This window comes from Aphis gossypii, chromosome 1 (assembly GCF_020184175.1).
Source record: "Aphis gossypii isolate Hap1 chromosome 1, ASM2018417v2, whole genome shotgun sequence".
NCBI lineage: Eukaryota > Metazoa > Arthropoda > Insecta > Hemiptera > Aphididae > Aphis > Aphis gossypii.
In genome coordinates this window covers 11,371,926-11,385,153 of record NC_065530.1, presented here as the reverse complement: position 1 = coordinate 11,385,153, position 13,228 = coordinate 11,371,926, and the positions used below count along the sequence as shown (strand labels likewise).

The 13,228-nt window shown below is 34.8% G+C and overlaps 1 protein-coding gene across 2 annotated transcripts in view; it reads right to left on the bottom strand.

The window, feature by feature from the left end:
• Positions 1-631: 631 nt before the first annotated feature.
• Positions 632-13,228, bottom strand: part of LOC114128072 (uncharacterized) — a 44,569-nt gene continuing 31,972 nt past the window's right edge. For both annotated transcript variants that reach the window (XM_050198650.1, XM_050198651.1), the window contains exons 3-6: positions 12,387-12,494; positions 7,624-7,785; positions 2,564-2,811; positions 632-1,862 (exon numbers count right to left, since the gene is read on the bottom strand). In XM_050198650.1, the coding sequence (XP_050054607.1) occupies positions 1,774-1,862; positions 2,564-2,811; positions 7,624-7,785; positions 12,387-12,494 (607 nt within the window). In that variant the 3' untranslated portion in view covers positions 632-1,773. The remainder of the gene's footprint in view (positions 1,863-2,563; positions 2,812-7,623; positions 7,786-12,386; positions 12,495-13,228) is intronic.

Sequence of the window (13,228 nt, the reverse complement as noted above, 5' to 3'; positions counted from 1 at the left end):
AGAAATATTGTTTTGACACGTGTCACTACGGAGGCGCACTGGGTCAATTTTTTTTATTATTTTCCGGCCAAAAATGCACGTCCCAAAATAAACATTACGACCATTCCAACTATAGGAAATGACTAATGCGTTTCACCTGAATAACCCATTTATTTTACTACTCCGACTACAGTCAGCTGTCGGAAAATATTATTAATTACAATTGTTGCAATACGCTCGCTCGTGTTAAATTGATGATTTACAGCGATAAAATAAAAAATATGATGTTTTCATTAGGTGTATTGATTATTGTATTCATCGATGCGACTGTTATTTTTCCGCAACCCGTTTAATGAAATTGCGTCAGATAAAAATTAAATATTGATAAAAACACATGTTTAATTGGAGATTCTCTGGCAAAGCCAACTCGTATACAGCACGCTCTTGGGAGTTCAAATACGTATGTATATAAACTAAATACCTACACGTTAATTTTTGCATCGACTACATAATTACATTGGCTAATGCTTGTATGGAGTACAAAATAAATTCATATTGGTTTTGGTCTTTTAAGTTTTAACACGAAAGATTATAATATACAAACAGGAATATTGGTTTTCAAATTAACAAATAACAAGTACAATACAATAGGTACTCAAGTACAAATATATTTATTATTATGACATTGTTCAGAAACGATACATAGTTGTTAAGAATTATACACTGGAAATGTTGGAATTTTTTTTAAAAATTATTATAATATAATATGTTTATAGTAATTATGATATTTTTCTTGCAACAAATTACATAATATAGTTATAATTACATATCATGAAGTTTTTTGAAAAAATTATATTTGTTGCGACGAATATTTCATAATTTCAATACATTTTTAACAAGTTAAATATATTTTAGGATAAATGTACAATTAGAATATATGTCATAGTAAAGCGATTTAAAAGAATGTCAACACTTTAAAGGTCAAAATTTCGTTTAGTTTCCAACATTTCCATACTTAATGAAAAATATTTAAGTGAACACTCCAAGTTCGCAACATCGTAACGTTCTTCCTTTACCCAATAAATCAAAATGAAAGTTACAAAATATATTTATATGGTATACAATAAATGTTATATAATTCGCTGAATCCCTAGAACAATATCTGCCAATAGTAATAAATAAAAAATAAATAACAAAACAAAAAAAAAAATATATATATATAATCACAGAAAGAGTAGGGGTTTAGCTACTGAAAAAATATATTTGCCTATTGTGAATTCGTAAAATGAAATTTTTGAGCGTGCGTTTGCGCCTATATTGTATGACTGCGTGAAAATTTACATTTTTTCGCTTTCCCCCGTCTTCATTACGAACCACAGTTGTCCAAATAACATGCACGAGTATAATATAATATGTCACAAGCAATATTGCTATACTATTACATTTTTTTTTTTTTTTTAATCAATAAATATCATTATATATATAAAAAGGAACTATGTGACATTTATTTATACCGTATAATACCAGGTATTTATATAGAAAAGTCATTATTTTTATAATACAAATTGTAAAGTTTTATATATACTTATAAATACAAACATAGGTACAAACATATATATATATATAATAATAATATAGCTCTGAAAAATAATTTTGAATCGCGAGGACGTGATCATCTCACGAACGACATATAGCTGAAGGTACAACAGCGCGTTCTTGTTTTTTGGTTTATGCATTTTTGGATTATTATGTTTTACATAGAAATAAAAACGTGCGTACATCCGGTTGCGTATGTTATTGTATTACACAACACCTGCATTTTGGTTTTTTCTTCAGCACTACATGTTCCACCTGGGAAGGCTCGTTTCCATTTATCACAGTTCCTATATACGAAACAAAAATACATAATTATTAATTAATCAATTAGATCAAAATCCTCAGAAAATATTTATACCACTTTATTTGCTAAGATTAAGGTTATTTATCGTAATAATAATACACCATATATATATTATATAGTTTTATTCCATTGTAATCTCAAGTGGTATCAACGCTTAGCGTGTAGTCTTACAAAATGAACGATAAACACGAGTTAAACACTAATATGTGTTATTATCAAAGAATCGTAGATAGATAGGTACTCATAAGATAATTTATGTAGGTATAGGTAGGTTCCAATGCAATTGAGAATAAACCTACCGTAAATAATATTAATTAAACAATCGATGTAAGTAAATTCATTAATATTCAATTATCTTTAAATTTTCACTCACAGGTTAATCTCTTAATGTAACTATTATATTCCTCTAGAATTAGTCAATGAGCCGATAAATTATCATACATATAAGTATCAAGCCGTATTCGGATAATTCAGAAATTAAAATTAATATTAATTTTAATTAAGAACAGTAATTATGTTATTGTATTGTAAGGGCAACATATACATATTATATACTATATGATGTACATATTAGTATGCTGTCAGGTTTTAAAACGAATAAATCTATTATTAGCCTAACAGGATCGCCCATTCGTTCTAGAACCATCAATCTAGTAAAGGTCGTTGCAGGTCGGGTGTAATTACCTCTTTGGACTTCCACGTTGGGTGGTACCGCGTTCTTTTCATTGCACGTTCCGTTCGCCTTTGTTGGCGTGGACGTCACCGGTTGTTGGTCGTGTTTGCCGTCCGTGCTGTGGTCGGGCAATAGCGGCGACGTAGCACTTGTGGGCGTCGGCGTGATCGGTTTGCCTTCTTTAATCAGTTCGACTATCTGGTCAGCTTCTTTGGACAAGTCACCGTCCGGTCTGAAAGGATTATCCCAACCGTCCGAACTGAAACACAAATAAAGAGTATATGATTAAAATACGTGCGTAGTGAAACAGCAATGTAGAGTGGAAACGATGAGAATATTTTTGAAACAACGTGAGTCGCGCTGGATAAATAGTGAAATATAAGAGAGAACGCGTAGAGTCGATCGCAGGAATTCCATCAGCGACACTAGCTAGCCGGTGCATTAAAAAGGTGCACGACAGGAAGAGGGAACCAGGTTCACGGACCATTGCCGGCTCACCGAACCGTGATGGTTGTCCATGAAAAATCTCATATATGATGGCTAACAATGATGATCATCGACACTATAATACACGAATACGGCGGCTTAGTAATTACTATCAAAACATTCGTTTCGAAAATGCAATTTACCATTACAAACAAGTGAATTGGGTTTTGTTGTCGGATAAATAACACGATTCATGGCATAACATGCAATATTATGCATTAATGCATTATAGGCATGAGAGGATATTAAAAAGATATTGTAATACAATATCATCACTATCAATCATAAGAATCTACTGTCAGATCGTATGTTTGAAAGTAAAATAATATTTCCACGCGAAAGAACGTGTAAACGACAAAAGAAACATAAAGAAACCAAAATTATTATCTTATCTTAATTTACTCTATTTGTAGTACTTTTTGTCCTTCTGGTATGCATAATTTCAACAAGAACACTTAACTGTTTTAAACAGATGTTCACAATATTTCACCGTTACAAAACAAACGTAGGTAATTACATCGTTACATAGGTAGCCTTTTAGTTTAATCTAGCATAGAACTATTTGGATAACGTACATTTTTAAAAAAAATTGTGTTTCATTAATCATCAGATATTATATTTATATTTGAAATTAAAAATAAAACTAATGAAAACGATGGTATAAACAACAATATAATTTAATCGTGAAACACAATTTTACACAAATTAAATGAGCTGTTATGCAATTTTCTTAGTGATTTGGAACGCAACAAAATGTCATGCTATTGTTAAGTCACAAAATATTAATATATCCAAAGTTTGCCAGCCGTAATTTATCCATCAGCCTATACTCGTAAAACTTTGGGATAATTTCGTCGGCTTTAAGGCTGACCTTTAAAAAGGTGTGGTCGTCGTTTGGCATTCAAAATAATGTACAGTGATTTCGGACAGCAAAAGGTCTCGCCCACGTCTAATTGTCATCAATCATCATGCAAAACACTCAAAATAAGAAAAATTAATATGACACTTTTATATTGATACGAAGAAGGTATTGAAGCATGCGGAGTGACATCACATAAGTTATACTATACGAGTGGACAACAAAATATTGGTTACAAAATTTGGTCATATCATAACAGCTATGGCCACAGACTATAAGGATTTTTAAAATTTTATAAACTCAAACGAACACAAACGGTTGGATGTTTTCCAAAATCTCGAATAAATCGATTTACAAAAGAATTTATATGAAGAATTTCAAGTCTTACTTGTTAACCATATTAGTTTAACTCGCGCGTATGGTGAAATGTTGGTTTTATTTTGTTCGCACGATAACCCTGAATCTATATTTAATTCACCTAGACACCCCAAGCATCGAACGCGATAACGCATGTCAAGTAGTAGCATACTACATTATAGTATTATACTATATGGATACATACAAACGAACACCACATTTGTAAATAATAACACCACATCATAATATTATTATATACAATAGGTATAGCAATAATAATAATAATAATAATAGTTGTCAGTTTGTGAGAAAACACGAATAAAAGTAATTGCAGTACAGAACTAACGTTTTGACAGTCAATGTCGGTTACACTCTGTATACGGCGGCGGTACACAGTGGTTACGCGGTTTAATTTAACATGACTTTGAGGGTTAGGAAGGGGTATACACGAAATCAGAGTTCGTATCGCGTGAAATCTTGTCGGTGTAAGTGTCGACTCTGCAGCGTCAAGACTGTAAATATTCAAATCATATTTTGTATTTATTTTTTTGATCGATATCAAAGAAGAGCGTTGGAAATCGGACGTTCTCTACTGCTACAGTATTGTAACGTCGTTCTGGATCTCTTAAAATCTCGCGGAGTCCTCCGAAACTTTGTACTTATCGCAAAACGAATTTACCCTATGTGGATCAACACCGCCGTTTCATTGCCGAAATCACGAATTATTTTTAAGACGAATATTCTCACTCCAAATTCAACGGCGACAGCGTGCGCTTTTCCTCCAGGTACTTGTGCGAAGCCGTGGCCGACACGTAGTCCAGCGTCGGGTCGTCCTTGGGCACCTTGACCACGTAGTAGAGCACGCCGCCATGGGAAGCGGTCATACTTGTCGGCATGCCGTGCGGGCGAAGTGTCCGTCACTTATCTGCTGCAGTTGTTGTGTTGTGGGTGGCGCGAAAACGGGAAACCGGCGAGCGTCGAGGACGCGGTCGACAACACGGACTGACGAGGACTGAGGAGAGCAGCTTCGGTTAGCGCGCGCGCGCGCTGGCGGCGGCGGTCCCCTTCTTCTCGCGATCGCCGTTGTTGTTAGGATACCGAGTCGAGGCGGCGCACAATCGATAGTATCGTTGCACCGGCTCTCTCGCAACATCGATAACGGTGGCCGGCGACGACGACGACGACGACGACGGTGGAGGTGGCTTTTCTACCGCGCCGAACGAACCGTGAGCGCGATGTGCGCATGATTGCACATAATATTCGGCGGTCGCTGTTACTATATAACATTGCCGTTTGTCTCCTGCCCCTCTACACCGCCCCCGCCGCTGCAACGGATATCGATTGTTGTGGCGTGCTTGTGCGGCGTGTGTGCGTGTGTACACAATAAACGACGAGCAGGTGACGTAAGCGCTGTGTTACGATGGCGTCTCTGTGTCGGTGTATAGTGGCATCACGACGTACAAAATAATAGTACTGTGAAGTAGTGGCGTGGAGAATACACCGAGGAGAGTGAACTGCGGGGAACAAGGAGAAGACGTTTTCAATGTTTTTATGGTATGCCGGGTAGTAACTATATAATATAATATACATTATATTGGATACAGGTGGGAAGTGTATCGGTTCCAGATTTTACGACGCGTATAATATTATACTTAGACGAGGGTACGAGTGGGTGAATAGGCTTCCCCAAAGGGTTGCAGCGCGCGCGTTTTTGGAAATGGTTTCGCGGACGAGTATACCACTATATAAGATGTCGGTCGCACGAGAAATGTTTCCGCCGACGAATGTATATAAATATTCTTGACGGATCGTCATTGACTGTACCTACTACGTCATATGAATAACAATATCGTGCGAGGCGTAGGTGTCGCTATATAATATTATATATGTACTATACGCGCGATACGCGAAGTTATAGCGAGGACGGATAATACCTTATCGCGATATCCAGGCCAATCCGGTGTCCAAAATAATTACAATACCGATGCACGGCATTGGTATTTTAAAATTCCACATGTCCTACTGACCTATACGGGTACGCATTAATGAAGTATCACTTTAACCACGGGTGGTTTATTATTATATAGGTATACATCATTCATTATAGACAAATTGCCATAATTGTTAATTAGCCAATCTAGTTGTATAGCTGTTTTTACTACGACTGTCTATGAGACTGTTATATCATTTGAATACAATACTCTTTCATTCATATTTCAATTCAATTCATACCAAATTAATACACCTAATACGAACATTTTAAAGCCAAACATCAACAACTGTTTTTTTTTTTTGTTTTTATTTAACAACATATATACGTATACAATGCCACTGACTGCGGTAGTGCGGTGTACATAAAAAGTTCTAAAACTGAGGTGTTAGGCTAAATACAAGAGTGAAAAAATAAAATTAAAATTAATTTAAACCAAATCATTTTTGAGTATAAAATATATTTAGGTATAAATTTATCAAAATATATTGGGCACTACTCGTCTCATCCATTTCGGTATATATTTTATAATTTTTAAAAATGTTGTCACATACTCGAAAAAGACTTGGAAAGAGCAGAACATCAAAAATCTCTAGTCTTAGAATAATTTAAACCAACAATTGTTAAGGCGAATACACATAATATTTCTTACCATCTTTAAGTTACAAATAGGGATAATTCGAAAATATAGTTTTCTTAGAGATAAATTTTCACTTAGGTAAATCGCAATAAAACAATAAAAAAAAACAAAGCTCGTCATCGTATTTATGAAAATATATACAGAAATCAATAATAAAATTATATCTTTTTTTCTAAAAAAAAAGCTAGCTTCAATGCCGTCGTAGTCTTTGAAATAATATTTACAGTCATAATATTTTGTTTTTTTACGTTTAGATTATGATTAGCTCCACACATTACTACACTAGACTTCTGGCAAAACGAATCGTTGTTTGAGGTCGTAACGAAATGTCCTCGACTGACACTAAAAACGTATCAAAGCGTGTCTTTGCCGCGTCTAGGGCGTCGAGTGTCATTACTTTAGAGTATAATAATATTATCAAGCATCGAGTTTAAAAACGGTTTGGCGAACACTTCTCACGTATGTTATATAGCATAGGAGGCCCCTGGGAGGGTCGTTCAACCGTCTGGACAATGGTAGCTAATATAAATTGGCCACGAATTCACTTGTTATATAAAAATAGTAATCGTTATAATAATAGATGATGGGATTTGCGCAGGATTTCACGAAGTACTCGCGTATTGTCTTGTGCCGAAATAATGGCAGACACACAATGATGATGTAACACGCTTCGAAACACTGGACCGGTCTCTGATATATACCCGTACTTAAGATTAATACAATATCTGTCATCACTTACCTAATCTGCGTTTGGACGTGGCCGTTTGACCTTTGTAGTATAGGACTTGAAGTGGTCATCGTGCTGTCGCCAAATATTTCCAATGATTTGGGCGGTGAAGGTAGCACGCACGGCTTCTCGGATTCGAAAAAGCTCACACGGACTCTAGTGGACGCAACAGTACTGAAAACAAACAGAAAAACAATTGTACTCGTGGCTCGACGGTTAACAACGAAGAGCATAATATTGTGTGTTATGATGTTTGACCTATTTGCGTCTCTAATTATAACTCCAGGCGTGCGCGCTTCTCTCCAGATGACGTCCGGAGGAAACGCGAAAATAAACATGATTTAAAAAAAAATTCAAATGGACCGTTTCCAAGTTGGACTCGGTCCAAAACCTCACGAACGCGACTCCAAGGTCTCCAGAGCAGAACGAAGCAGCAGTGGATCGCTACCACATGGCCTCTGGCAGTGGCGATCGCACATAATATATAGTTTTTTGTCATCGGAATAAGACTATATAAAACACGTCCCTATGTATCGTTATTATACGTATACGTATAGGTACCTGCATATAGAACGGTCACACTTTTTGAGTGTGATCGTAAAAAACCTGTGGCGGATAAAACCGATTGTCAGCGTTTTTAGACGCGCGCACACAATATCGTTGTTATGATTGAACAGTGTACGGCGGCCGGCGTGGGCTGATCATATTAACTATATATTAATAATCGCGTACGTTTGTGCGTCGGGCGGACGGTTTAGGCGGTATAATCGTTGGGAGCTCTATGGTGGAGGTTAATTAACATAATAAACAGACTGCAGAATAGAACAACGAGCGGGTCATAAATATTAGAGAAATAATAAACGCGAGGCTGATTGTACAAAACTGTAAGAATTTGACCTTGTCGACGGCGTAGTTACGTGGCCACAGCGGCGGCGCGCACACAACGTGAAAAGTTTCGATCGCCACCTATCATCAAACACGGCGGCCGTGTACCGCTGTTTACGCGCCAAAACACGACCCGATTACAAAAAAAAAATAATAATAATTCCCGTTTGGCGAGTGCGATCGCGGCGGACCTTTTTTCGACTCGTAGCCGTCGATATGGGGCACGAGGTGAAAGTTAATATTATATTATTTCCATTTACGGGACTTTTGCTTTTCGTATTGCAGCCGATAATAATTAATAATAATAATAATAATAATAAGTAGGTAATACGCGAGGCCGGAAGGCAGTTAAATAACGGCCACTATATATATAATATTATCAAAGCCAAACCGGTCGGACTGGCTTCCTATATTATATTATAATATGACATCATGATATCGTCATCGTCAATCAACACTTTCGTAACCCCCGATACACGGCGCCGTGCACACGCTCGTAGAGAGGGGAGGGTTGATGGTCGTTCGAGCCCCTTCTAAGACTTGTAAAAAAAAAAAAAAAACGTGTAAAAATGTGTATTTAACAAACGCATTAATAATATCGTGACGTATTTATTTGTACGCCGCCGCCGCCGCGTAACGGTCACGCGCTACCGCGGGAAACGAGTTTAACGGCGGCGGCGGCGGCTCAAAGGGACCTTTCCCCGTGCGGCGGCGGCGGCGGAAACGTAAACAAACAGACACAATAACAACAACATCACACTCACCGATATGGTCGTCGCGGGTTTTTTCGGTGGCGCTATCCCGCGGTCGTGGTATCGATTTGCGCCGATCGTCGTCGTGGGTGTGACCGGTGGACGAAAGCACAAAACGCGAAAGACGAGAAGCGATCTCAAACGGTTTTCAATAATAATTAATTATTGTACGATATAGATAATAATAAAAAAAAAAACAAACCGCAACGACGACGATAATTATTAACGATCGAAGGTTTCGCGGGCGGGCGGAGAAAAAATACCGATTTTCGCGGACCGGCGAGATTGTCCGGAGGAGACGACGACAATAGCCGAGTGCATCTGACGTACTATTGTTGTCGGCACGACTGCTGCACGGTAGTCGGTTATATTATGAATGGCGTGCGCGCACCACGAAAAACGGCTCGGCGTCACTGGAGCGAGTGTCGCGCGTGAGGGACCGGGCCGGGGAGAGAAGAACCGGAGGATTCGGCGGCAGCCACCGGCGCGCAGTGTTGCCACTCGGGCGGGCGCCGCACTATTCGACGGCGTCGTCGGCCAATAAATCCGCCTTTCATCGCGCGACACGTTCTTTTAATAATATTATTATTAATAAATTATTATTATTATTATTATAATAATAACAATACCCGTGAAAACCGTCATCGCTCGTTAATTACAATATCTTTATCGAAACTGCACCGTATCTCGCTCAACGCCGCTCGAGCCAGCTTTTCGCACTGCCCTGTTGCACTTTTCCCTGCAGAGAGATGTGTGTGTGTGTGTGTGACGGATGACGATTTCGATCGACCGAAACGCAGCGACTTTATTATTGTTATTGTTCCTCCGTAACGCTAAATCGTATTCTTATACATGTACACGTCGATTATAAGTTTAAACTTTTCCCTTCTCGAGTTTTTTTTTCTGACGACATAAAAGGACTTCTGGTTTTATAAATGTTCATAATTGTTTTTTTTTTTTTTTTTTATCGAACAAACTAAAACACATCCGTTTACTAAGTGGGTGGTCGTCCATTCTGAATGGTAGTAAATATAATACAATATACTAGTAATGTACGAAGTTTTCTTATGAAGTAAAAATGGATTTTATAATATTTTATTAGTTTGAATTCAAAAATGATATAAATACAGAAAGGTACACTGATTTTTATAGTAGGTATAAATTATAAATTAATAAATATATCAAAATTCTGTTATAAAAAAAAAAATGAATGATTAAATAGTATGTATATAATATTCTACGAGTATCTGCATATTATTAAGGATTATAAATTAAACATAATAAATCAAAACATATAATTATATATGTATATATTTTAAAATATACAAAAATGATATTTTCAGTTTTCAAATATGGTAGAAAACTGGTAAATCAAATAAACTTATGAAAGTTAAAATTATATACTGTACATACACGGAAAAAAATATTAACTAAATTATTTTAGGAAGGAATATTTTAGTTGTATGAACCATATTTTAATTGAATTTACTACATTATAATATTTTTAAAATATACAATTGATTAATTCATTACATTATATTAACTACAATTCAAAAATTAATTATGAATGGAATAATTTTTACAGGAACATTTTTTTTATAAATCACTTATAAATAAAACTATGGTAATGATTTTTTTTAAGTTTTAGTACCTAAGTAGGTGTTAAATTATATAACTTAGTACTTACATGCATAAAACCAGCTCGATAACTAATTTTTTTCATATTCATATAATTTTATTGCGCCACCGATAAAAACAACTGAATATTAGATAAAGACTATTATTATTTATCAATCTTTAACCACATGTTTAATTTTGCAGATCGTTTTAAAAGGTACAGGTACACTATATCCAACTAAACGGTTAAAAAATGAAATATAATTTATTTTGATAAAGAATATTTTATAATGAGCATCACGCGCGGTAATGTATTTGTTAGGTATTCATTCGCAATTATATACTAATGCATTTATTCATTGGATGATTAAATTCACAATTTCTGTAATCAATATATTACGTATAAGATTGATTAAAGTTTGTGTTATACAAAATGACGTTATGAATGTTAAAAATCTATTGTATTTGATAATATTTTAAATCTTACTATTATCAATTAAATGTAAATTAGTTGCAATAATATTGCAGTATTAATTAAATATAAGAAGAATTTTATTGAGTATTTAATCTAATTGTTCGCGTGTTAATAAGTAGGTATGTAATTGAATGAAAACTACGACAAACGCAATAATTAAAAATAATTAAATATTATTAAATAATTGAAATTATATTAAACTATACCTAATTAAGGACAGTTTAAATGATGAATATAAATTGAAAGTAATTAAATATGTTTTTACTCTTTTACAAGTTAAAGTACATTATGATTGCTAAATTTATTTATTTTTGTAAACAATAAATTAATGTACGAAATATAAAATTTAAGTAATAAGGTATTAAGCAATATCCAAGGAATTTTAATTAAATGTTTTGTCATTGTTTACTGTTGTTCCCTGTTAAGTAAATGCACGAATGTATTTAATGTAGTAATTATTATGACGTTTGAAACATATATTCAATATATTGTTTACGAATGATATTGATAAATATTTGTTTTGCTAATTATCGTTGCCAAAATATTTTGAATCCCATTTATTAGTGAATTATAATGCATTAATAAATCTTTTTTGACCGCAAATATATATTTCTGAGAATAATAGTTTTTTTATAGACTTATAAAACACTGAAGAACTATAAACATAAACATTCTTTCGGAAGGGGAATAAAGTGATTATAGTTAAAAAGTCCCCGGAGACGTTTAATTTGTACTAAGTATTTTCCCTAAGTTCACAGTTTTACACGCATAAAGAAGAAATGTCCCCATACACACTTTTTACTTCAGCGTGTACACGATTTTCATCAATGTCTTTATTTAAATTCTTTTCAAAAGCCACTCTCATTTTATTTCATTTTAATTACGATAATGTAGGAAGCGATAAACACTAAACTGTATACCTATTATTATTACGAAATAGCGTGATACCTGCTCAATGATCAATTAAAATACAATTCCAGAATCATATTATAATTTCATAACATCGATGACTGAATATTTAAAACAATAATCAAAAGTCGACTTACCCGTCAGAGTCGTCAATATCGCTTATGTCCAATGCCTCTTCTTGAACAGGAGGGCTATCGTATATTAATGTTTCAACCATAGATCCTTTTGAACTACCGAACGAAACCCTGAAAACAAAACATAACACGGTTAAAACTGTACTGTTTAATGAAAACAATAGGTACACAGATAACTCATCTCCGATTGTACAGCCTCGTCTAGTTTTTGTTTACGTCATTCATTTCATACGTAAACAAGTATAACAATATATTATGTTCCAATGTAAACTGGCATTGGTGAAAAAATATTTGTGTACGTATTTATAAATAAAATATAATAACAATAATAAAAAAAAAGAATAATAACATTAACCGGAGTACCCGGGCGTGGTTATTGTGACCGAATTTTCTTATCTTGACCGGGTCACGGCGTTTCGTGATCAATAGTAATAATAATTATAATATACACGCAAAGGAGTATAGGTACATTATTATATATAATATATTATAAAGGTACTCGACGAGGGACGCACGAGGAGTATAGTTCGTCTTCCAAACAAATAGTGTTGTCAGCTGGCTGTTACGGTTTCCGTATTTCTTTTTACGTTTTCTTCTTATATATTCTTTTTAAATTTACTAACAAAAGAAATTATACAATCTGCACAATGCTATAATAATAATATGGCGTGGTGCGATAAATACGCGTCAACGACATTAAAATGTATCTATATAATATAATACGCGGGTACAATGCACACAAATGCAAGAGAATGGTCTCACTCCGTGCGTGTTATATAAACTCAAGTCGTAAATAAATTAATGATATATTCTCACGATCGTGTCTTACGAGTTTAATAAAAACT